Source organism: Lagopus muta, chromosome 6, assembly GCF_023343835.1.
Source record: "Lagopus muta isolate bLagMut1 chromosome 6, bLagMut1 primary, whole genome shotgun sequence".
Classification (NCBI taxonomy): Eukaryota; Metazoa; Chordata; class Aves; order Galliformes; family Phasianidae; genus Lagopus; species Lagopus muta.
Window position 1 is genome coordinate 22,193,851 of NC_064438.1, and position 25,794 is coordinate 22,219,644.

At 38.7% G+C, this 25,794-nt stretch overlaps 1 protein-coding gene and 1 long non-coding RNA gene across 3 annotated transcripts in view; both read left to right on the forward strand.

Annotated features, from left to right (window-relative positions):
* Positions 1 to 2,173: 2,173 nt before the first annotated feature.
* On the forward strand, positions 2,174 to 13,568 carry ASTL (astacin like metalloendopeptidase). 2 transcript variants are annotated; one of them, XM_048947949.1, is made up of 13 exons: positions 2,174 to 2,267; positions 2,503 to 2,527; positions 5,148 to 5,167; positions 5,864 to 5,888; positions 6,842 to 6,913; positions 7,723 to 7,857; positions 8,549 to 8,666; positions 9,433 to 9,611; positions 9,731 to 9,815; positions 10,338 to 10,465; positions 11,475 to 11,590; positions 12,025 to 12,250; positions 13,353 to 13,568. In XM_048947949.1, the coding sequence occupies exons 1-13, from the start codon at positions 2,199 to 2,201 to the stop codon at positions 13,385 to 13,387; spliced, it is 1,233 nt and encodes a 410-aa protein (XP_048803906.1). In that variant the 5' UTR covers positions 2,174 to 2,198; the 3' UTR covers positions 13,388 to 13,568. The 2 variants fall into 2 exon arrangements, with proteins under 2 accessions (XP_048803906.1, XP_048803907.1); XM_048947950.1 differs by having other exon boundaries at positions 5,151 to 5,167.
* A 6,371-nt stretch (positions 13,569 to 19,939) lies between these two features.
* LOC125694547 (uncharacterized) overlaps positions 19,940 to 25,794 on the forward strand; it is a 38,500-nt gene continuing 32,645 nt past the window's right edge. Inside the window, exon 1 of the long non-coding RNA XR_007377594.1 lies at positions 19,940 to 20,013. This is a non-coding gene — a long non-coding RNA (uncharacterized LOC125694547). The remainder of the gene's footprint in view (positions 20,014 to 25,794) is intronic.

A 25,794-nucleotide genomic window follows, 5' to 3' on the forward strand; every position in this document is an offset into this window, starting at 1 on the left:
TATATGCAAGGACATGCTCCTTTTTGTTAAGTGCTACTTTGGCTCCTAAATGTTCAAAGATTATTTGGCATCTTTTCTGCCAGAGGTACTAGCTTTTCTGGACAATATTTTTTGCAATATCTTGACAGATTAATTTTTTTTGTCTAGTGAAAACATGGATGTTGATAATTCCTTCCCCATGAATAATACATTTATGAAAACACTGAAATATTGAATCCGAAACACGTGGACAAATGGAAGCTGATAGATCTCCAGGATGGGCAGCAGGCACAATGTGTCAGTCAGCATTCCCCCTTGTTCTGTTGTGCGTGCTTTGCCAGTTGTAGCATTTACATCCACATTCTTCATCGTAACAGCGATCTCCCTCCTCATCACTGGTGTTAGCATATGGAAAAGGTGGCATGCAGCAATCCGTCTTACAAAGTACTTAATATGTCAGTGTTAGCACATCCAGCACAGCACGTGCAGCATCCCTCTTGCCAGTTCCATTCCCTCACTCCCTCCTGAGCACAGGCAGTTAATTAATCAGTCACTTGGGAGGCTGTAGCATTTTCCCAGCAACAACCTACAAAGATGCTAAGTTTACTGATCTTCCCAAGTTTAACCCCTTGTTTTATTCCCTCAGTATCTCTGATCTCTCCTTTTGTTCCTGGACTGGTTTTCCCTCAGGGTAGTCTGACCTTTACTTTTTTTTTCCTAAATTCTAATGCAAGTTAGCAGATTATACACAAGTCCCATTCTGTGGTGGTTTGGTGTTTTTAATACTTTTTGGAATGCTAAGGCATCTGGAATCGAGGACATCTACTTTGTCCTTGGATTGAGGGAGAAGCCTGGAGAACTTCACTAGGATCACAGACCAGATCTGCACTACTTTGCCTCAGTGCAAAAAAGGTTTTCATCACTGTCCTGCCCAAATACAAAGAAAGGCATTTAGCATTGTTTAGTGCAAATATTTATGCACATAGAGAAACACAAAGACTGCCCATGTCGGCACGATTAGCATGCTGACTGTGCCTACTTAATCTCTGTTCTTTCATGGAGACAAGGGACGTGCGCTGCCCTGCTTCTGGCATCCAGGGCATACTGTACTGCAGCAAGAGAGGCAACAAGCAGTATTCTGCTGTGCTGCCTCCCTGTCGGCTAATGATAATTTAGCCCTGGGTTTTGTCAGCTCAGACTCTCCTAAAATAGACGACGGTGTGTGACTGTGAACTTTCATCAAGCACCTAATAATAATCCCTGACAATGTGTTTCAGTTGATGTTTCCATGTGACTCCTACCCTCAGCTGGGTTTCATCTTCTGAAAAACAGGTGGAAAGCTCTCTCCCACTGTGCTACTTCTTGGTTCTTTCTTGGTTCATTTACCAACAAGGGTAACTCCTTCTCCATGCATGGAAAATGTACACTGACACAAAACAAGGATGTATCAGAGAGCAGATAATTCTCCACGTATAGAACATTCAGCAAATATTTCACCAAGCTTTGCTGCAATAAAGAGGCCATGGCAAGATGCTGTTGTGACAAGAGACCTCCTCCAAGCATGTCTTGCCAGGTCTGCTTTTTGATTCTTGCATGCAGTTCTGCAGAAGTAAACTCAGTAAGCGGTGGTCTGTTAATCATTCTATAGATGGGGGAATGAAAAACACTGCTTGGGCTTCTCAGGATGTCTGCTCAGGGAAGATGCAGACATGACTTCACTGAATAGTGATTTTTCACGTGTTCCAAAATAGCAGAATACTGTCACAGACTTCTGTGCTTTGCATGATATATAGAACAAGTCACCCACCATCTGAAATCCAACCAGTACAGTACTGTGAAAAGGTCTCCAGGTGCAAGGTCTTCTCATGTGGTATCAGTCAAATTGAGTACTTAAGGAAATACCCTACAAGAAACATACAAGGTGCATCACGGTAACAAAACATGAGGTTGATCCAGGTTCAGAGAGCAGTGTGAATGACAGTGTGGAGACAGGGGATGCCATAGATCACAGTGACAGCAGCAGTGCAGCACTGGGAGATGCCCTGGGGCTAAATAGGTTGTTGAGGCTACAAGAGAAATTTGCTTCCTGCTTGGATCCCCATTGGCTAGGGATGATATTTTGAGCCCTGTCAGGGCAGGCCCTGCTGGTATATCTAGCAGCAGCACTCCTGAACTGATAGAGATTAGGACAAGCATTGAAGGTCTGTCAGGGTTGGAGAATGAATCTGAAAATGCTCCTAATCTTCATTGCATTTCTGCTTGCCTCTGTACTGGGCTTCCCTATTCAGGTGAGAGAAGGTCCAGGCAGCCCTGCTCTTTCCTCTACTTGACTTGCTTTTCCTGGAGTTAAGCTGTGGAAACACATTTTGATAAATTTCTGATTACTAAAATACCAGAAATATAAAAAGATATGAAGTTAATCTATTTCTTTTGTCCTGCTTTTTCTGATCTGATTTTGATGCTATTGTTGCTGTCCTCATGAGCCAAAGAAAATTAACATCTTTTACTTATTGATTTTTTCAGGACAACTATGAAAACAGCACAGCAAGTAAGTAGAATTTCTACTGATTTTAAAGACAAGTGTTAATTATTGACTTTGTATCAAATAAATTACATAACAGCAATTTGGGATTTTGGTCGTTATCTGATGCAAGTAATGTAGTTTTGGTGATAGCTTCAGGTATATAATTTTTACAAGCTTGGAGTGTGACTACAGTCTTTATACTGGCAGGAATAACCAGCCCACTAATCTGCATTATATAAGGGATTTCATGAAAGTATGGTTTTCTTTTTGCCTACTTACTAAGGTATATATTTTGGAGAGTTATTATTACTGATTGTATGGCTTCCCAGTGTCTTCATGGAATGAACAGACAAATAACAGCTGAAATAAGGAGAAATTAAGATATGTTTAAGGCAGAGCTTCCACAAGGTAGGAAAAGTTTAGGCTGTCACATCTCAATGGTTCTTGCAGTAATGCTAGACAGAAGGATCTGTCTGGGTGCAGCAGAACAAAAGATACGAAGGAAAATCTATGCTGCTCTTAGTATATGAGGAACAGAGAAAAGAAGGTGAGGTCTGTGCTGTGGAGAGAACCACATGTCCTGCAGTTGCCATTCTGTGCAGTGTAGTAGGTTCTGAAATGAATGACAGGCTGTGTTGTGGTGCTGCTGGTTTTGTGGTTACACATAAATGTGCTACTGTGAGCTGCTTGGCTGAAACACGGTGCTGGCAAAGAGGCCACAGGAAAGCGGAAAAAAAGACACAGTGATGAAAGTATCTGCATGTCATCAGTGATGTGCGTGTTGTGGTAGACAAAACTGTCGACAAATTGATTTTACTGATAGCAGAGGGAGTTGAAAGTTCTGAGTCAGAGAACTCAGAGCTGTGTGTCTGAATGCCTCCTACTGTGTTCCTCAGCTGCAGGGGGTTGAACAGAAACCTTGACTTCACTTTGTCAAAACACATAATAATGAAAAAAGAATCAGAGGGGTATAAAAGATATATAAGTTTAAATTTCATCAATGTGTGGTAAATACAGGTGAACACATAAGACCAATTTGCTGGTGAGTGGCAGCTGTAGAGCGCATAATAGCAGCAACTTTCTTGTTCCTAATATACTTTTGGGCTGAATGCACATGACTTCCAACAGATGCGCTTTACACTTACTTTCTGGATGTGGTTTGTTAGGTTAATTTAGATGTGATTTTAAACACTTGAAAATTCAATTTTCATGTTGAATTTTGATATCTTTCCTTTAAACTGAGCACTTGGAAAAGACTTAGCTATTCATTTGCCTCCTTGCCTGCCTTGGTGCAGCAGTAAAAGAAAGGGACATCAGGTGTCAGAGAAAGCTTTGCATTGTACTGTGACGGAAAACAAATAGTACAAGCTTAACAGAACAGCTTTTGTCAATTTGCAAAATAGAATGGGATCATTGCAGATTTCCAGAGCAGGTCAGTGGAAATATACCTGTAGGTAGACCTTAATAGGACCAAAAAACTGTCAGATGCAGGGGTGATATGTAGCAAGAGGCAGACTTGCTTGACATATTCAGAAGAAGTAAGTGGCTAATGAAAAGTGGCTGGTGCTTCTTTTGAGATGTCACTTATGACATGGAAGAAAAGGGATGTAAATTTTACTGTTCAGCAGATTTGGAGCCAATCTACATCTATTCTGAATAGTAGAAACCCCCTTAGTACATTTGGACAATAACCACCTAGATCAATGGGAGCTGTGAAAAGGGAAAGGTGCTGCAAGATGTGATGGCTGTACCTTCTGTTGAAAACACATGGTCAAAAAGTCAAGCAACATGGATGGGCTTAGAAATATGCAAATTGTTTGCATAACTGCGGTGTTGGGAGGGGAGATAAAAATAATGGTTTTAAATTTAGACAAAGAAGACTACAATTATTAGCAACATGGAAGAGGTACTAGAAAGATTTGTGGCATATCCATCATACTTAAGAACAGGTCAAGCAAACAGTGGTCAAGAGTAACATAGATAAAACCACTTCTGCCTTAGGGAAACTAGACAAACTGGATGACCTTCAGAGAATCTTTCCATTTCTGTACTTTTACGATGCTGTAACAAAGAAGTTTCTGCTCAGAAATCTATATATCAGATTTTCCTTTCCGTGTTGGTATCTAGAAACCAATTTTTAGCAGAATTCAAAAGATGCCACACTAGAAAAATATCTTAGAAATAAGGATGGTTCCAAGGTGCTGCCAGATGCATCCTGAAGTCAGGATTGTTTGCCTAGCACTAAATGATAGCCTTCGTACAATTTCGTAATTTTATCCTTTTGCTCTCTGAAACCAGTGAAGACTGCTGGGCTGTTATTCTGCGTGTTTTCCAGTGAAATCTGGGGACAAAGCATATTTGTTCCAAATTTCCTCTGTCATTTTTCACTCTGAAGCTGACAAAATGCTTTGCGGATTTCTTAGATGATAAATAATCACGATTCTGTACTGCTAGGAATTTTCACAGCTGTTTGTCTAAATCTCAATTTAATTTCTGTGCGTATATTTATCAGTTAGTGCAACTAACTTCAAGCTCTTCAAGCAGTGGCACCTGCCAAAGGCATTCTACTGTCTGAGGAGCCTATACCATTGAAGTTGCATTCAGAATCTAATTTGTCCCTTGTCTTTTTCTTCCTTTCTTTTAGCAGCAACAGAATCTACTCAGGTAAGGACAGCTAGATCAGCTCCTTTGTTCACTTTGGTGTCCAGTATTGATTTCAAGACTCATCTACTCCATCCATATCGCCATCTGAGCAGGAAAGTCTTCTCAGATAAAAAGTATCAGAGTGCTCGGTTTCCTTCCCTATCCCATTCATTGCTTCACAATACCCAAATACAGACACAATCCCAGGAAGACTTTGCCTCTTCTGGAGTCATAGAGAAAACTCAAATCTGCTTTTAATTTCTGCCAGGCAATGGAAGCATGGCAATTTGTTTTGCTACCAGTGTTACCTCCCCAAGCTAGGCTTCAGCGTACAGTCCCCTACAAGCAGTAGATGCTATGGTCAATCACCACAAACGTGGGATGATGTCATGGGGATTTCATCAGAGAAGTCATCAATTTTGCACTCTTACTAGCTGGGAGATGAATGAAGCTAGAAGCTCTGAAACATGCTACATGCTTTAAAATGCATTTCATGAGTCTCCAGTTTTCCTCATGATATCTATATCAAAAGACAGCAAAGAAAAATATCTACCACAACATGGTAGTACTTAGCTCACCCATGATACACTAAATAACTCAAAACTGCAGAGGTGCTTAAAATAGTTACCCTTCTGTTCCTTTGTTTTTTTTTTTTTTTTTTTCTAATTTATGTAATAATATCAGCTGTGAGACAAAACTAATGTATTGTCCTTGTAGGTTACTACAGAAGAGGATATATACGGTACGTATTATTACATCTCTATGTACATAAGTACTTGCTAGAGTATACCAGTTGTTAACTACCTAATTACTATAGAAAATAGCACATGCTTAACACAAGTTAATCTCGGGGAAGAAATTTTAAATGAATGCACTCACCAGAGTATTTAATGCAAAGCACAGTCCTTTGATTGTAGCCAGTTTTTTGGCTCAGCTGAAAATCTGTTAATTTTTCTAAAAATGTCTCTGTGTAGATAATAACTTAAATAACTTCTGAAAGTAACAGCAATCACAGAGACCATCTGCCTGTGCTGTTTCTTGATGTCAAGGCTCAAAGAAAGGCACTCAGACTCAGCTGATTTTATTCACTACAGAGCCCATAAGTCCCTGATGTTGAGCTGATGTGGGGACAACAGTCTCATTCATGAAATAGGAATTCAGTTCTGATTTCATTGACTTCAAGAGTTTTTCAAGAGCAGTATACCCAACAGTAAGGAGCAGGACTACTCTCCATCCATATTTATTGTGATGTGTTAGTGGGTTGTTTGTGGAGCATGCATGCAGGATGGCTGTGCTTATTGAATGCCAGGAAGAAGATGTGTAGACAAGAAGAATTGCCAGCTGGCCTCCTATACAGGATAAAACAGGCTTAAGAAGAGCCAAAAAACAAGTATTTAAAATACAATAACTAAATAACAAAGGTAGAGAGAAGGATTGATTGAAAGGAAATTGTTCTTGGTATTAGATGAATGCCGAGATAGCCACAGCTGTTGGGAGGTTCACAAGGTCGTATCACTGAGCAAAGATGTACATGACTGAACACCGTGCCAACACATAAATAGGTTCAGTGAGTTTCAATACATCACTGTAATCAGGACCAGAACAAGAGGAGTTCCTGGAAACTCATCAGGTTAAAAATGAGGATTCAGGTTTTCCTTGAGAATTAGAGAGTGATACTTTATATTTTCTACACAGACTCTCCATCACCAACAGAGATAGACTCTGAAGATGAAGTTATTTTTAACAGAATTTTGGAAGTTAACAAAGGTAATGCCATCACAGTTCTGCTTATACATGGCCTTTCTGCTGATGTGGGGGAGGCAACAGGGAAGGTACGCTGTCTTAGCACAGTAAGCGCAAACATTTTTTCTATCTTATACATACGTAAGAAACCCTCAGAGACTGGCCACAGGGAACACCTTGTCTGGGTTCTGCTGAAGGCCTACGGTACCTCAAATGTCTTCTCAATATTGAAGATGATATCAGGTGTGAAGGCAGCTGAGCTACACAAGCAGCTTCTTCAGCTTTAGTCCTCAACATCTTGGTCTTTCTATGGACACAAAATGAGAAACTGGATAATTGGATGCTTTGTTATTTAACTGCCTGAGTGCAAGCATTACTTGCATTCAGTTATCATATCACTTTGCCTTAGAGACTCCTACATAAGCAATAGTCAATTTGTCAATTTCAAGCCTCCTGCCCTAGATATTCTGCACCTTCATTCTTCTTATTCACCACTTCCTATCAGCTTTGCTTTTTCACACTTTCGGGGGGGGGATAATGTCATTCTTGAAACTTTATTTCTGCCTGTAGTAACAGACTTTCCTACAGTTTTCTACAAATATTACTCCTTTCAATTTGTCCCTTCCCGTCAGGCCTCTTAGCTAAGAACTGTGTAGGGAAGTAGGTAACGTCCACCTAGCTAAATAGTCCACTCACTTCCCATGCTGAACAGGAGCAGATATGAAGGAAAAATATGAAGGAGCACAAGTAGAATGATACTTTTTCAAATATGCCCTAGACAGCTCCCAGCAATCTGTGGCTCAGGTATTTCCATCCCTTCTTTTTCACCACAGACAGCTCTCAGTACTTGCAAGAAGGTGACATAGTCCCTCGAAGGAGCCGCAGTGCCATCAACTGTCGCAATTGCTATTGGCCTCAGTCCAGGGATGGGATTGTTCGTATTCCCTATGTCTTGGATCCTACTTATGGTGGGTATAAATTGCATTCTTTCTTCTCTCTCTCTCTCTCTCTCTCTCTCTCTTTTTTTTTTTTTTAATTATTAGTATTTTTTAATGGATTTTGTCCAATAAGCTTTAGATAGAAACCTACCTCCAGTGGCCATACAGTCGATGAAATCTATTCTAAGGATTCATTTCTGCTATGCAAGTACAGATCAATTGTAAATTACAAAAAAATCAACAGATCAAATTTCCTTGAGCAGTTGGCATCATGTACTCATGTTTTGAGTACGATCTCCTAGAGATAACATTAATCACATTCTCTAATTGTATCTTCAGAACATCTGCCTTTATAAGATTCATGATATTTGCAATGTGGTTTGAATAGCCTAGTTTTTATTAGCAAAATATCTTCCCACATCTGCCTCTAAATGAACAGAAGTTGTAGCAATAATTGTTGTTACAATTTAAACCAAGAAGTTAAGAATAAAACGTTCCCACTTGAATCCTTTTGGACGCTAATCTGCAAAAGGAGAATCTCATGCCAGGTTAACTGAAATGAAATAAATTGCTGAGCAAGAAGCAAGAAAGAGCCTAGTCCAGCTTATGTCCCTCATCTACCCTGTTTTTGTGCATCCATATTTTAATGCCACTTGTTATTGTTGAGTGACCGCCCCTCCCCTCCCCCCCCCCCCCCCCAAATTAACCTTTTCTTCTCCAGAGGAGAACCATGTGAAAGGGATTCATGAAGCCATGGCAGAATTTGAAACACTGACTTGTATTAATTTTGTGAAGCGCAAGACAGAACGTGACTACCTCATCATTAGATCTGCTGATGGGTGAGTTGAAAGATAAATGAGCAAGTTATTCCTACAAAGCTGATTCCTCACTATTCACATCTTGTGTGACCTTGAAGAGGAAAAAGGTGTGGATTAAGACAAGAATCTTTGTTTTTTAACAGTGCAAGGTATCCTGCAAGTTCAAAGACACAACTGTTACAGCAGTGACTCAGAAGCGACTGATGATAAAAAAAAAAAAAAGCCTTGAGGTGGAGAGTGTATCTTATGTTGCATATACATATTACACCACACATTTGAGAACAATATGTAACAGGTTATAACAGTAGTCCTCACTTGCACAGACAAGATCAATTGTAACTTACAAAATAAGGAGTTCTCTGAATCACAGTTGATTGTTAGGGTCAGAATTTGATCCTGTGAGAGAACTGTTCAACATATGCCAGCTTTAAAGTGCTATTCTTAACTCCAGTTCTAATACAGGATTCAATCATTTGGATAAAAATGTTTTTATCTAGGCAGTTAAAATCACTATGTACAGAAAGCTAGCATGCAGGAGCCTCTTTGCTAATGAAAGTCTTCCAGGAGACCTTAATGACTTAAATATTTAAGACCATAAATAGTTGACATTTTCTACATCATGGCCAGTTTTGCCTTTTCGTAGACACTATCCCAGGGGACAGAATGCAATCCTTCCGCTCCCACATCATATGAGGCAAGGCTCACGTGAAGCAAAGTTCTCCGTACTGTCCCTTTGCCTGTCTGATAATAAAAATCCTGTAAGTCTTCTGCTGGTGTTCAATCTCAGATGCTGGTCCAACTATGGAAAAGTAGGAGGTGGGCAGACGGTATCTGTGATGAAAGGAGGCTGCATGTGGAAAGGAATTATTCAGCACGAACTGGACCACGCTCTGGGATTTTTGCATGAGCATTCTCGAAGTGACAGGGACAGATATGTAAGGATCATGTGGGAGTACATCAGCCCAGGTAAGTGCTTCTGACTTCCTCTATGTAGGGGCAGATATATCATCCTGTTCCCAGCTATTCCTTGTTCCCTAAAGTGAGTAGATAAGAAGCATACACTAATACAGTACCTTATATTACAGCTGACAGACCAGACTTCAGGAAATTTGAAAACTCCAACAATCTAGGCCTTCCTTATGACTATTCTTCAGTAATGCACTATGGCCCGTAAGTAGCAATATGATGTTGCTTTTGTTGGAACTCAAATCTTGCATTAGAACTCTTATAGCACTCTTCCAACTAGTAGAACATTGTGAGTCAATTCAGTTCTTCCATTCCTCAAGGTTAAATGATTATCCTTTAATTTTCTTTATGGAATCATTCACAGCTGAACTTGGGGGTAAAGAAAGGCATCAGCTTACTGATGGGCATCTTAATCAAACCTAATTGGATAGCAGTTAGAACCACAGCAACAACCAAGATAGAAGCATCAGAAGCTCCCTTTGCCATTTGGGGAAAAAAAAAAAAGAAAAAAAAAGAGTTAGATAGCTAAGAAGACTGCCTGCTAGCCATCAGTCACAGATAGGTGTGTATGGAAGAACTGTCTTTTTCCTCTGATTCATACAACTGCTATTTTCCCTCTATAGGACACAGACTGTGCTATTAAATCCTGAAAAATGCTGTTTTACTTGAAGAACAATTTTTATTATTATTATTATTTATTTTTATCTTATTTTTTATTTTTCCCAGACACACATTCACTAATACCACTGGAAAAGCAACAATTGTACCGGTTCCTGATGGATCAGTGCATATTGGACAGAGGCTGGGGCTGAGCAACTTGGATGTGGCCAAAATCAACAGGCTTTACAATTGCAGTAAGTTCCTCAAAGCTGTCCTTTCACCTGAGGGTACTCAGCTCCTTGGTGGAGGTGTATGAGCAGTATGCAGTGGCAGCAGTTTATCATCAAATACTATGAGATTACTCTCTAAATTCATGGTACCCATACGGTCACTATGGGAGAGAACGCAAAGGTCAAGCTGGAGAAATACTGTGATTAGTGAGGTACTATTTTCTACCTCAAAAATAAATTAAATACATTCACCGTTGCAATGCTGCAGCAATGACTTAACTGCATGTCACTCTGTAAACTTCATAGAGTCCTTGGGTTTGTGAAGGCTCAAGAGACAGCTATAAACCCCTCAAAAAGTCAGACATCACTTTCCTTTGTTGCAGTTTGTATTTAAGACCCGAGTCAAAGAGCCATAGCTCCTCTGAATTGAAACAGTTTCATATCTTGTGCATCTTTTAACCTAATAGTTTTCAAATATTTAAGCTGTCATTCTAGATGTCTATGTATTTTCCACTCCTTACTTTTAACTTCTGCTTGAAGAAATTCTCCTATACAATCAGAGAAATGTGAACACGAATGAATATTATTCCTTGCACAGAGGAAAGCACAAGTCCTCCTAAGCTTAGAACTCAAGTATTGTAGAGAAACCAAAGTTTTCTTGATTCTTCTTACACCAGATTACTTCCTTATCCCAGTGGAAGACCACAAGAGCAAAGATAGCAAAATGAAGCCTTGGCATTCTTTAAAGAGGTGCAGAAAGGATACTTCATCACGAGATCCCTTGCTACACTATGCTCATTGATAAAGTTAATTTTTTTTCTGCATATGACTTCACTTCTCGTTTTGATAGAGACGCTTACGTATTATATGAAAATTAGGACGTGATTTTTCATTTTAATCAAGATGTACTGATACCTTGAAATGAGTGCTGCCATATCAGAAAATCATGACTTTTACATTTTGAAGATACTGTAATTTTAAATGGGTGGAAGTTTCTGCAAGCGTGGTACTGAGATAAATGCTTCTCCCTCAGGTCGCTGCAGCACTATTATTGATGCAGCGTTTGGGTCACTGAAATCTGCCAACTACCCAAGAAACTATTCAGATAACACCAACTGTGTCTGGCTTATCCGAACCCGATCCAGAAAGGTAATCATAAGTTAATAACGGTCTTGGTATATGACTGAACTTGCATCTTTCTTTGTAAGGCATTTTGCTTTTTTTTCTGCATACCAGTTTCCATATAACATTTTTTTCCATAAGAGAGATTTCAAACTAGTCTCTACTTTTCATGTCCTTAAGCCAGGTATGGGAAAAACAACTGCAGAGTTGTGATTTTGGAAAACCTCCATGCATTGGGCTTCAGGTTTGCAAAATCAAGACAAAGCAGTCTGAGCATGGGAGCATTCAGTCACAGGCTCATTAGATCTGAATCCTGCATCTTCAGGGGATGAGAGGCAAGTAGGGGCAATCAGTTTCAGTTTGGTTTTGGACGCAGCTTGGATTCTGTCTCATTTAGAGGACATTCAAACAAAGAAGTCACGTATGTGTGTATGACAGGCTTGTTTTTGATTGCCTTCCAGATTTCTCTGCACTTTCGTGCCTTCCAGCTGAGGACAACCAGAGGCTGTCAGGGTGATTATGTTAAAGTTTACGATGGATCCAGCAAGTATTCTGCAGTTCTAATGGACAAAACCTGTGGATCACAGATACCCGCTGACATAGTTTCTTCTAGCAATCTTATGCTCATAGAGTTTGTCACAGATGGTGCTGATACAGCTTCTGGTTTCCAAGCCACCTTTACTTCTGGTAAGTCTGAGGACATGGAAAATGACAGAGAAAAAAACAAACAAACAAACAAAAAAGCAAACAAACAAAAAAACCCACTGTTAAATCAATAGGGGTTCTATCTTTCTCTTTGCTAGTCTTTTGGGAAAACAGTGAAGAAATGATGTCTACAGGAACCATTATTTTCTGCCTTGCTTCTGGATCAGTACTACACTGATACCATTTATTCATTCAGGAAGATGGGGCAATGCTTAGAGCAAATTGTCAGCCAAGTGATTTCCAGATTTCACAATTTGCCTTGTCTTTCAGATACACACTATTCCAAAGTATGCAACATTAGGGTCATGATCACTTTAAAATTACTTATAGGGTTACTAGCACAGTAGAATGAGAATAAATCATAATGTAAAATTTAATTACATTGCTCTTCTGAAAAAGGTGCAGTTTTTAATCAAACAGTTCTAAGAGCAAGAAAGATTCATGGTGAACCAAGTCACTCAGCCCTGAAGCAAGGAGAGAGGAAGTATTTCCATGGCCAGGATCCACCTGAAACACATTCTTTTCAGTCCCATCTAATTAATAACTAGAGCCACAACTATACAATTCAGTTGCCACAGGCTGTCACATTAGTATGTGTCAGCTGGAATAAGGAAATGTCTCTGCACATTTCTATAGCCAACAGCAAACTATACATTCAGTAATGCAGCTTGGCTTCATTAGTTGAAGGAAAGCTCAGCAAGCTCATGACCTTGCATTTGTCGTGGGCTAAGAACATCCATACAGAGAAATGCAGTAATTTAGGTGTATATCCAAACCTGAACAGCAATACTGCCTCTGTAGTATCTATTTCTGTCAATTCTAGCTATAGGGAGGAAGAAAAACAAGAAAAATCTCCACACCGCTTTTATATATCATAGAGTAGAATAGAATCATAGAATGGCCTGGGTTGAAAAGGACCATAATCATCACCTAGTTTCAACCCCCCTGCTATGTGCAGGGTATCATCAGCTACAAAGTGGTCTGGCTTTTGGATAAAATGTGATTTAACTTTTACATAATTCAGAGATTCTACTGTTTGCTCAGAGTGCTCTGAAAGCTAAATATTCTTTCATTTCACTTACAGCAAGGATCCAAAGAAGATTTAGCATCCACAACTGATTTAATGGAGAAGAATCTATTCTGTGAATATTGAAATTATGGATTTCCAACTCTGCTCCTATCTTGGCTTGGATCAGTATGCAATTTAATTCTATTAAGAATCAAATTCTTCATCTTCTTGGGAAAGTTTTTTCCCCAAGCCATATAAATGTATGAATTCTATACATCCTAGTGTATTATCCCTTTTGTCTGCACAATTAATTTATTACCTCTTTCTATTTAACAATTTAATTAAAAGCTTCATAAAAAATAATCTGTTTCCATTTCTGTTTTCTGATTGTCCCTCAAACTATGCACAATATCAATGGAATCTTATTTCTCAGACACCTTCATTCAGCCACACTGTTGCACACTCTTAAATGCCTCACTGATTTCATAATGAGTTTAGGCATTTGGCTGGAGAGAACATCTCCAACTTTACAAACACACGTTCTGTTCTCCGCACTCTTCAGCATTAAAGAAGGTTTTAATTACTGCCTTTTTTTCCCAGCCTGATATTCAAGCTTCCAATAATGGCACCTCTCTTAAATGATCCTGTTATATCCTTAAATCACAAGAGACATGGACATGACAAAGTTGTTTCCATAAAGGACTGGTACATCCTCTTGTATAGTTCTGCAAGGCAGGGGCAAGCTAAAGGGAGCTTTTTATTCATAAGTCAGTTTTTAGTCCACAGACACATTTAAGCTCACAGTATGAGAGTAGACAAGACAACGCAGCCAGAGTTAATGTACAGCATCAGTTCTTCAGCAAATAAATTTGTGAGGCAAGAAAGTAAACTTCCCTTTTCTGACTACTCGAGGAAGACAGAGAACTATAAGATTGCCTGAGCTCCTGGAAAGCTCATTTCTTAGAATTTGCTTGTAATCACACTTTCAAAATGGCATTCATTTGACTGAGAAATCCCTGTCTTTTCCTAGCAGATCTGAGAGCAAAATATACCAATATTTCACTCTTATATGATAGACAGACTTAAAATATGGCCAACCCTATTTAATACTTGTAAGTTTAGGTCAGGAAAAAAAAAAAAGGATTCTTCCTTTGTTGTAACATTGGGAATCTTGGAATTTTTTCAGCAGAAATGCATTTCTGTGTTTCTGCAGAAGAGAACAGAGGGAAATCAATCTGAACCACAGAGTAAAGCTTGTACTGCAAATTACTGACTTCTTTTTTATTTTGTTATAGGAGGCATCAAAAAGCCTGAATTTGCAAGAGTTTGCTCAAAGCTTGGTCAGTATAATATCTGATGAATAATCAATCACTTGAGAAGAGAAACATTCATTGCATTGGACGTTGCTTCCTTATCCACAGCAACAAATGGCTGTGTAAAAGGCTTTGAAGACAGTAATTTTGAGTTTGCTTTAGAACAGGTGCTTCTTCAGTTTTGCAGAGATTGCAACACAGGTTCAGCTTCCAGTTGTTCCAGTTATTAGCATTCAACTGTTGCTATCAACACATCAAATAAAGAGTAGTTCTTCTGAAATACTGTAAAAAATTTGGTTCTAGAGAAAAATATTTAACAGTGATGATGCGTGAGTCCCTGTGAAACAAAATGGAGGAAATGCTGCAAAACCTACAACTGGATTAGTGAGAACAAATTGTATTAATTTTTATGTAGATAATGGCTATCTATATGATGGCTATCTGTATGATGGATATCTGATAATGGATATCTATATGATATCTATTTGTCTATAGATAAAGGGCTATCTATATGAATCTTCTAAGATATGAAATTGTTATGTATGGGAGTGTAGTCTTCAAGAAGTAAAGTCTCTGTCAAAATATGTATATATTTATATCAATATATTATATATAATATATGTATTCTGATTTTTTCTGTATGAGCCTCTATAATATTTTTTTGTTTGTTTACAGTAACATATTTATATATAGCTTCACAGAAATTTTTCATGGCTTGAATAAGATCTGGCAACAAACTTCTGAGAACAGAATGCCAGAAAAGAGAACATCTGCTTAAAGAAATCCTAGTACATGAAGGAGTTTGAAGAGCTTCCAAGAAAAAGTGCCCACTTACTGGTTTATCAGCTTTTATGCAAGCTTCATGGAGCAAAATCTCTTTCTCCTGTCAGGAGTGACCTCCGCCTTCACTGAGCATGGACATTTATAACCTGTGCTGTGCTATTTACCCCTCCAGATTTAATGGTGGTGGAATTTCAATGGCTTTCAAAGAGGTCTGGCTTGTTTGTGAAGGTATTCACCATAAGGAAGCAAAGATGTGTTGCTAAGGTTTATGGACGAGACAGTATACTCCCCAGAGTCCCTCGTTTATTTGAGGAATTAAAACTTTCTGCAACTTGTAGACTGCTGGAAGAGGTTCAGAATATTTGTCTCATACCTAACCCTTATTTGCAGCTAGAAACCATCTTGTCCAGTATAACTCCATCAATTACTACACAGCACTAGAGATACTGCATGACTTTCCTGATCTCTAGTTTTGGGGTGCTGATTCAGAGGAAAAAGTTCATGATTATTCCAGTTCTAGCCACTGATCAAGGCTAATTTGGGTATATAGAAGCCTCCACATACACAATACCCACCAGGGATGGGGAATATCTCTTTTAGGACACGAGTTCTTCTCCCAAATTACATCCATAGCAATCCAGCCAGGCCAGTCTTTGCGCAGAGATTCTTAACACAAATACGAAGATTGGTAGGAATGCTGTAGGGATGGAAATGTGCACGTGTGAGAAAGCCTGAGAGAAGCAGCAGAACAAGGGTTACAAGAACAGCCTGTATTGATAACAAGGGACACCATTCCCATGACGCTATTCCCATGACATTGCACCCAGGAGGATCACGGAGGAATGCATTGTTTCTGGCATCACCACAGGGCCTATCCTCACACAACAGCACAGACTTGCCAGAGAAACATCCTACACCCTTATGCCAGCAGGCTTGCAGCTACTAAATGTACAATTCTTTTTCCTGTTACCCCAGCAGGAAAAAAGGCAAATCCTTCCAGCACTTATAAACAACATTATTTGGACACTATGAGTCTTCTGTAGGGAGGTATAAGGCTGTAACTCCTGTGTTAATTTCAGTGGTCTGAACTCTTCTTCAGTAGGCACTATGCACACATGAGACAACTTCACCTTGAAGATCAGGACCCCCGTACTCAGTGCACAGTCTTGGGGCTCATCAGGCTGTCGTATGTCACACCACCCATGCTGGCAGGGATGATGCAGAGTGTTGGCTCTTCACCTGCATCCTCTGCTTCTTTCTGTCCTGGAGTTCTTTCCCTATCCCTTTGCATATCCTCATTCCCCTCCCACTTATCTCAAGTCATTCCTAGAATTGGGAGAAACAGAAAGGGAAAAGACACATTACCTGCATTTGTATGTTTTATCCCTCTTTCTCAAAAGCTGTAAAACTAGTATTAGAAATAACACTCTTTATTCTTTTTTTTTTTTTTCCCTCTTGTTAATTATCACATTTTCTTTACTTGTACATAGATAACCCCATAGATTTTATTCTTTTTATTTCTATATCTTTTAATTTTTGATAAGTTAAATCCATTTCATTTGATGTAATATATTGCACATTTTATTTTAGTCGTATTTTTTCACTGACTGTTGTCTCTGAAGTAAGGAACTTGGTAAATTTAGCATCTAGAAACAATGACAGCTAACACTGTTTGACCAAGAAGGGCTCCAACCACAACAATCTACAAATTACAGCTGAAAAGTGTTGTATCAGCATAAATTTCTTATTTATACATAACTGCCTGGAGCAAGCATGAAAAAAATCATGTGCTGCCCTGTATTAATTCTCATTGTATTTTAGTACATATTAAATTTACTACTTAATCAACATACTGCAATTTTACATTATCTTGACTGAACTGCAGCTCAATTTTCAAAAAGCAGTCAATCTCAATGAAATAAAAAATGATGAGTATCCATCTCCTGTAAGCATAAAATGACCATTCTGCACAAAAAAAAATGTTTTGGAGAACACTATTTCTTTTTTAATAAATTGAAAACTTGGTTTCTGGCTACCAGAACAATGGATACAATTTTAAATCCTTATTCTGTCTTTTTGGAGGGTATGCAGATGACAATAAAAGGGAATATGAAGTAATGTATGTATTGAAGATGTTGTCTTGAACTATAAAACTGTATGAAGTGTTACTTATATAGAGTAACACTATATATAGATAAATATCTATTTTCCTAAACAGATCAAATGAAAATTAACCAGCTGCAGACATTCAAATCAATACTCAAACGAGGCATCCACTCTGGTAACCATTTTTGCATGTAAAACTGAAGTAAAAACAAGATCCATCCAGTTGTGTTTTAGGATAGACCTAGATATAGTCATCATCTTGTTTCCATCACACCAGACTGATGCTATACTTGCCCCACAGGCATCTGCACCATAGAAATGATGTTCTCCTCTGTAGCCAACTACTTTTTCCAACTGCAGCTCCGCTTGGGGGCAGCTGAGGGCTCCACTTTCCCTCTCACGCTGTGGTTATAAGGTAACATCCGCCTTCAGAGCAACACTTTCACTTCTGACCAGAGTTTCTAATTCGCACTTGGTACAACATAAACTACGTGGTGCTCAAGCTTACTGCTGGATCTAAGTGAGTCCTATGGAGCACAGTCTAATCCGAACATATTAACTGCTTTCAGACAGATGGCTTTCAGACAGGTATCTGGCTTTCAGATGTCTGTCTCAGTGGATAGCACAGTTTCTCAGGGCTCTCCTGACTCTGATGCTGTGTTGCTGAACCCTCACACACCGCCTTTACACCGCGATTCCCTCATCAATCCTACGTCGAATTCATCCAGCCATAAGCCAAATCCTCCATTCTGTTTCATGCTCTGCTCTCTCTGCATCACTGCAAACTCCGTATCAGCCCTCCTTCCCACAGCTTCTGCACTGCGCCTCCTCCCGCGCCTTTAAGGATGCCTCGAGGACGCCCTGCCGGCTCGCGCCGACCGTTACGCTGCCCTCCCTCACAGCGCCGTGTGGAGGCAGGAGGGAGCCAGCCAAAGCGCGCAAGTAAAACGTCATTGTTTTAATTATTATTTAAAAATAATAATAATAATAATAATAATAATAAAATCATTTATTATTCCAGCGTGAACTTTTTAAGCCGCTTTGGAAATCCTAGCTGAATAATGCTGGTTACAGCAGTACAGCAATCGCGCTCCTCATGTCCTGCAGGAGTTGTCCCACCCGTGCTTCTCATCAGATCAGTTCTACTCAGCCCCGTAAAACTTCCTGCTGCTCTTTCTAATTTAGTCAGTAATCACAAAGTGAGGGACTTCTTCTGGTGGATAATTTATTCAGCCCATCTTTCCTTTCCTCTGTTCACCAAGTGATCAGAAATCTTCCAAACTTAATGCCTCAGATTGTGAATATTGTCTCTGCATGAATATTTTATGACCATTTATTGTGTTTATTCATTATTCACATTTTAACATGAATTCAGCATTGGTTATGTGCCTAAATAGTACAGTTTCTGCATTGTAATTGACTGACTCGTGTTGCTCAGCCATGCATTTTCCATTTCAAGTGTGAATAATCACATTCAACCATATATTTTGAGACTATTTAAGCTTTCACATTTAAATTTATTTTTGCAAGCTAATGTAAAGCTTGGTTTTTTATTTTTTTACTTTTTATTTAATTCTTTTTTTTTTAAATAATTCTAATGAACGTTAGCAGGCATTTTTTCATTGCTCACTCAGCTCTGATAATTGTGTGTTATTGACCTCTATTTTCCCTTCAGTTTCAGCTGAGTAAAGAAGTCTTTTTCTTCATCTTCTAGGCCATTTTTTAAGAGTTCCTGCATGCTGAGAAGCGTTTGTCACAGTACACTGCAGAGAATTCTGTTCATGGAGTGAAGCCTTTTGGGAGGATTCAGTGATGAAAGGTATCTCAAACTGCAAGATTTTTTTTTTTTCAAATTCTTTCTAAACAATGGAAAATTTGTGTCTCTTAAGTATAAAATATATTGCTTAAAATTATGCATTTGTATACGTATATGTTTGAATAGAAATTATTTTTCAAAGCTAGGAGATCACCTGTGTCAGTGAAGGTCAGTTCCAGATGCATATATACAATGGGCTTAATAAAATGAGTGAAAAATCAAATTGTGATATTTAGGCAGTCCGACTAGTGCTTTTTTGTTCCCAGTTGCAATTTCTGGATATCCTTCACTACTAGGAGTGCAAAATCTGTAGAAATGGGTAGAAGCTGATTTACACAAAACAATTCATTTTCACAGCTTTTTGATAAGCTTCAGTTAAATTTGCAAATTGCTAATGTCTGAAAATACATATGTTCTTGGTAATTATAGTTGGGAAGCAGAATATCACAGAAGGTTTTTCACTGAAGTTATGGCAGACCAATGGATTATGTTGGTGCCGTGGAATTGCCAGGTCAAAGCCTGAACCAATGGTTGAGCACAAGGTGAGCAGGCATGGCTAGCCTACGGAGTTCAGGTGTAAGCAATGTTCCCAAATGACCAGACGGGGTGGAGCCTGGATCCACCCCTCACCCTCCTTTAAGGGTTAGCAGCTGAGGGAGCAGTGTTTCTCTGAGTCAAGACTGCACTTGTCTCAAGTTATCAGTGGTTGTTGGAGGAGGTGAGTCATTTTTTTATTTCTTTATTATCTGTTTTTTTTTGTTTGTTTGTTTTTCTATAGTGCCTATATCCTATTTGAAGGCACTCTCGTCACTTTCTTTTGCCATATAGAAGGGGAAAATGTGCTTCCTAAGTAAATGAATTTTGTATTGTTGGTTAGCATTGCTGGTTTAATCTGTTTCTGTACAATGAAGAAGCCTACATCTTTAGTGTGGGAATGAAGTGATATTAAGGACTTGTAATCCTAACTCAATTACTGTGAGGATGGCAGAGCACTGGTACAAGTTCTCTAAGAGGTTATGGAGCCTCCTTTGAAGGTGTTCAGAAAGTGTCTGGGTACAATTCTGGGTGATAGGCTGTAGGTGATCCTGCTTGAGCAGAAGACTGGACTGTTATGACCTTTGGGGTTACCTTCTGAGTTAACTACTCTGATTCTGTGGGTGTAGGGATGGGAAAAATATGGTGAACTATAGAAAGAAGGCTATAGTTAAATGTGACTGGGAGAAAGAATGAAGTTGAGGAGTTGAGAAAAGGCCTAATTTATCTCTGGACATAAAGCAGTGTTCTGGAACTGAAACTGAGAGATTTCTTTCTGTCTATATGATCTGCAATAATTGATTACTACTTATCTGAAACTTTGTCAGCTGAAGCATCAGAGTATTATCAGCACTGTATTAGAATAGCCCAATGCTTTTTCTCATCTCTGATCAAAGCCACTTCTTCCTCTGATATTCTCATTAGATATGTTCCCTAGTGTTATCATTTGAGGGGATTATGCTATTTAGATGAAAGAACCATTTGCAAATCTCATATATCTACAAGACAGCAGGACGTAATTTCTCCACGCAAATGCACAGTTGCTCTTTGAATTGGCTTACTCTTTCAGGACTGCAGGAGTGGTTTCTCTCTGTAATGTATTCTGTATGTACAGGAGAAGTTTATTCTTCTCCTGTATGTTTGGGAATATGATAGCTTTTTACTGATGAGATTTGCCTCTTCCTTTTTGAAAGACAGAATTATTCATACTGAAAGGGTGTTGTAATATATCAACTTTCTCAAACTTAGGCAAATCTTGAAGTGATGTTGTCCAAGATAAGCACTTTTTCCTTCTGTCTTGGTCCAAGAAAACCCAGGCTCTGAGATTATTTCACACCACAACTCTGAAGAGCAGTAATCCTTATCATTCATGTGGCCACATCTCAGGTATTTTCTTCTCTGCCAGAGTACTGGCATACTGATGGAACTGCTGAGCTCAGTTTAAAATATACAATGCAGAGCTTCAAGTAACAGAAGCAAGGCAAACAATGAAATGTGCAAGGAGGAACCTAGCAGAAAAGTGGAAGGAACAGGGTACAGGTGCCACTTCCCCTTCTTGTTAATGCTGTATAACTTTTCTTGTGCTGTTGCGTATAGAACACCAATCAATCTGGCAGAGTTCATCTTGTCTTTTACTGACTGACGCAATATTAAAACAAAGAGAAAGAAAACAGATTTTAAGATCTTTTTCCATAGTTTAAACTCCTATCATTTTAACTGAAATACACATAGGTTATCTTAGTATGTTTTACTGCTGGGTATTCTTTCTTAGATGACGGTTTGTACAGATACTGATGTTTGCTGTGATTTGTATAGGATTCATAGGAATTGTACGTGCTCACAGAACAGAATAATAGATCACCGACTGCTGGCATTGAAATAGAAGCAAAAAAAGAACCTTATGGCTTATCTTTACAGATTACACCAATTCATTTACACATTAACATCTTAACACCTTAATTTTATTCCCTGGGCCCATTGCATCCTATATACTGCAAAGGGCAAAACCATCTTTGTCTCATCCTCTGGAATTGGCCCACATTATGGAGTTCAGTGCTGCATGGAAGGAGAAGTAAAGGCTATATTTAGGTGTGACATCAGACATGCACAGATACAGTAATGCTAATCAACCAAGCAAAGCTGCTGTACTGGGAACTGCATGAGTCAGCAAATCTTCTGCAGAGAGAATAGCAGGCACAACAGTTGCTAGGATACCATGATTGCAACACAAAGTAATACAGAATGAATTTCCGTATTAACAACTTGCTGCAGCTTGTATGTTATAACAGTGGCATGTTGGGGAAAAAAAAATGCAGTCCTACGTATATGGCAAGTACAGTTGTATGTTGGAGTAGAGTGGGGTCATGAGTGGAAGCTCATTCTGTTGAAAGACTTGGGTAGTAGTGTCGCAGTTAATAAAGAGCTGTTTGTGTGTTTATTTTGTGGGGTTTGTTTGTTTGTTTGTTTGTTTTTTGCTATGAATGTGGCTGATAGAATTAACTTGAATTCTGCTGAAAAAGTGCAAGTTGTATCAGGTATGTTACCATAATATTAATATCTGTTTACTGGAAACTATCTTAAGCTCATTAATTCACGCCTATAACTTGCATAAATAATTGAGTTTACTGATGAGATGCTTTTTCTAGCTGACAGGAAAGTGACTAAAACTAATTTTTAGCTGCAGACATTGTCATTTGAAAACAATGTTGTAAATAACGCTACTTTGAGACAATGTGATGTTATTTAAGCAATTGAAAAGTTGGGAAATTTGCCCAATATCTTCAATCTTGCTTGAAATAGGTTGGCAGTAGTTTTTATGTAGTTTTCCCAGTTCCAGAATTCAGAGAGATTTTTTGTTGGTAGCTTGCACAGACTGTATGCATAGTAAAAATGTGGTTTCATTTTTATGAAGAAAATGATTAGTAAGTAATCTGAGATATTAAAATACAGAGCTCAGATTCTCCAGCTGTTTGGATTCTCTGACCTGACTTGCACTGTGCTTCTGTTGTTTTTTTTTTTTTTTTAATTAAGAATTACTGCAAAAGAGAACAAGAGGTTTTTATCCAAACAAACCACTTAACATTTTGAGTTTTCTAGACTGTTGGGTTGGAAAATGGATGATGCTTTAATTGCTTTACAATTATTAAAGAATATAATGAAAGCCTTAAGCAAAATTCTACAGAGTAGAAGTGAGATGCCCCACAGCGTCTCTCAAACTTCTTGGAGAGCGCTGAATGTATAGAATTGGGCAGAGAGCAGCATGGAATGCAGGGAAGAAAACAGAGAAACTCAGGGTTATGGGAGAAGGAACATGGATATGGGAACAATCTGAGCATCCTTGGACTAGCAGTGCAGTTATTAATTATGTACAGTGAGTTGCAGATTAGCTGTGCTTTGTATTCAGAGATACCACTGCAGGATCCTTGAAGACCCTGTGTAGGTCTTTGGAATTTGCTAGCTTAGATGCTTTATGGTGCAAACATAGCTGTGGAAAAGCCATGGTCAACTCAGCAGGTAATGAAAATTTTGCAGAACCATATTTTTTTTGCTGAAGTTCAATCTATAGAAGCTTGCTTGGATTTGCCGCTGTTCCTTACAGTTACATTCAGGGAAACAAAGCTTTTGGTATGCTTTTGGTAATGTATGTAAAGCTACAAAGGTTTGTCAGCCATCAGCTGCTGTTAATGTTGTTTATGAAATTAGGCTTTTAGACTTTTTGAGAAGCAAAACCAAACTGAGAAGCAATTACCAAATAAATGAAATTGGAAGGTGATAATGGCTTTCTAACTTTAAGTTCATGCAGAGAGCCGTTATTTCTGCCTGCCCTAAATAGGCGATTATATACTTTTTTTGTTAAAGTGATCTCATGCTGAATGTAGGGTACAGTAAGAACCTGTTCTTAAAAAAAAACAAACAAACAACAACAACAAAAAAAAAACAACAACGTGAGGCTGAAAGAGAGAGAAACAACCTGCTAAGAGAGAAACAACCTGTTAGATACAAAAGAAAAGTCAAAACTCTTAAGTCAGTCATTCTTCTGCATCTCCAGTGCTATTGTTCAGGCTAGAAGAAGCAGGACTTCAGCAACAAGGACTTCTACGTGAAAGAAAGGCAAGAAAGGAGTGTGCTTGCCCTAGCCATTTTACTTTCTTCATAAGTTTAAGATGTAAAGACATCAGAAATGTGTACTCATCCTGATATTTGAACTCAATAATTTTAAGTAAGAAATCCCTGGAGTATCTCTGACAACAGAACATACAGATCCAGGTAATCAAAAGGTCTGAAGAACCATGATGCTTGATCTAGTGTGTCTAGCTCCTGGAGCTACATTTGTATTCCTGAGTTTTTTTTATTAACTCATTAGTCCTAACGGCCTGTGTGTTTGATGGTAGAACAAGTCTTTCTCCTGTAGTATCCGAAGGATTTACATCTGACACACAGATTTTACATGTACCTTTAGCACTAGATAACCTCATTTACTCCCCTGTTGCTCAGCCCATCTGTCATTCTGGTATTATCTATTTCTTTTCTTTCCTTCTGCCTTCATGTGATCACATCCTTAGCTTTTTCCAGCCAACATATCTTGTTTGTTTTGGTGCATGTGGATCCATGTTCCACCACTGGCAGAGATTGGATCACTTAACCTATCTGCACTAAATACTAAACCATCTTTCTGGGACATTTTCACAACCCAGATTCTAGATAAGAATTAGTGCTTATTTTAAAGAAAGCACATTTGATAATATTTTTGTTCTCATGTTTTGTTTCTTGCAAGTATAAAACTAGTATCAAACTGGGGGCAGGAATGCTTTTTTGGATAAAAGACGATCAGAACTCTCTTTATGGAACAGAAGTCAAAATATATTTTATCAGTTTTTCAGAATTTTATAACAAGCTAGTAGTCAATTTTGTAGTCCTAGAAATAAGCTAACAAGAAGGGCAGTTCTGAAATTGCCGTATTTAAACACAGTTTACTTTTGAATAGTTTATTTCACCTTATTTAGCCTTTTTTCACCAAGTGAGGGTGGTGCAAATGAAAGAGCAATTGTGATGACATGCAGCGTACTGGCCCCACTGTGATGCTGGAGGGAGAAGTTTCCAGAGAATATTTTCTGTAAGCTTTACCCAGTTCAAAAACATGCTTAGGATAAAGCCCTGCAGATGGCAGCAGTGCTTTATAATTTGACACCACGGCATAGTACTTGGTGTGGTTTAAGCCAGAATGTCATACTGAAGAGACTGATTTTTCTAAGAAGAGGACAATTAGCATGTTCTATTTTTAGTCAGCATGCTATCGAGTTGCTTTTAAGATTGAACAGGGAATCTGTAATACTTGTCAATTATCAAAAGGATGTTTTTGTGCTTCGTGGAATACCTCTGAGTTCCCAAAGAAGGAATCTCCTACCCCTCTGTTTCTGATATTGTAGGTGTGAGGCGTGTGCATGGCTTTTTTCCCAAAACATTCTGCATCCTTCAAGCTTGCAGCAGGAATTTGAGCTGGCTGACTTGGACTAGCACAGAATATTAATGTTAATGTTCAGTTTTATTAAGCTAGAAAAATCTTGGACATTCCTACTTCCTTTATTTACTGCATGTACAGAATAAGAGGATGGGAAGGGACAAACTGTTGAAAGAAATCTGACACTGTAACTGAACTGCTTAGTAAATGGGATATTAGCCTTACATCTGCTTTGGATGACAATTAAAATATATAGCATGTTAAGCTGTGAAGTGCATTTCATAGTCTCATTTTGTGTGATAGTCTGGATTGCCACCTTGATTTCCTTCCAGGATGCTGAGGAGTGCAAAAGGAAAATAAAATAGTAGGAAGCAAGGAGCCATATTTGACCTCTTAGGAGGATTTTACAGCTGGCTGCTAAAACACAGTCCTCAGCTGAGTATCGGAAAGTATCTCCTCCTGCTGACCCACAAGATCAGGGGTGGATGTTAGTGATATGGCAGTAGA

Coding starts and splice junctions, on each gene's coding strand:
- ASTL (XM_048947949.1), top strand. CDS start 2,199: ATGAATCTGAAAATGCTCCTAATCTTCATTGCATTTCTGCTTGCCTCT. Junction 2,528..5,147: donor CTATGAAAACAGCACAGCAA/GTAAGTAGAATT, acceptor CCTTTCTTTTAG/CAGCAACAGAATCTACTCAG. Junction 7,858..8,548: donor TGTCTTGGATCCTACTTATG/GTGGGTATAAAT, acceptor TTTCTTCTCCAG/AGGAGAACCATGTGAAAGGG.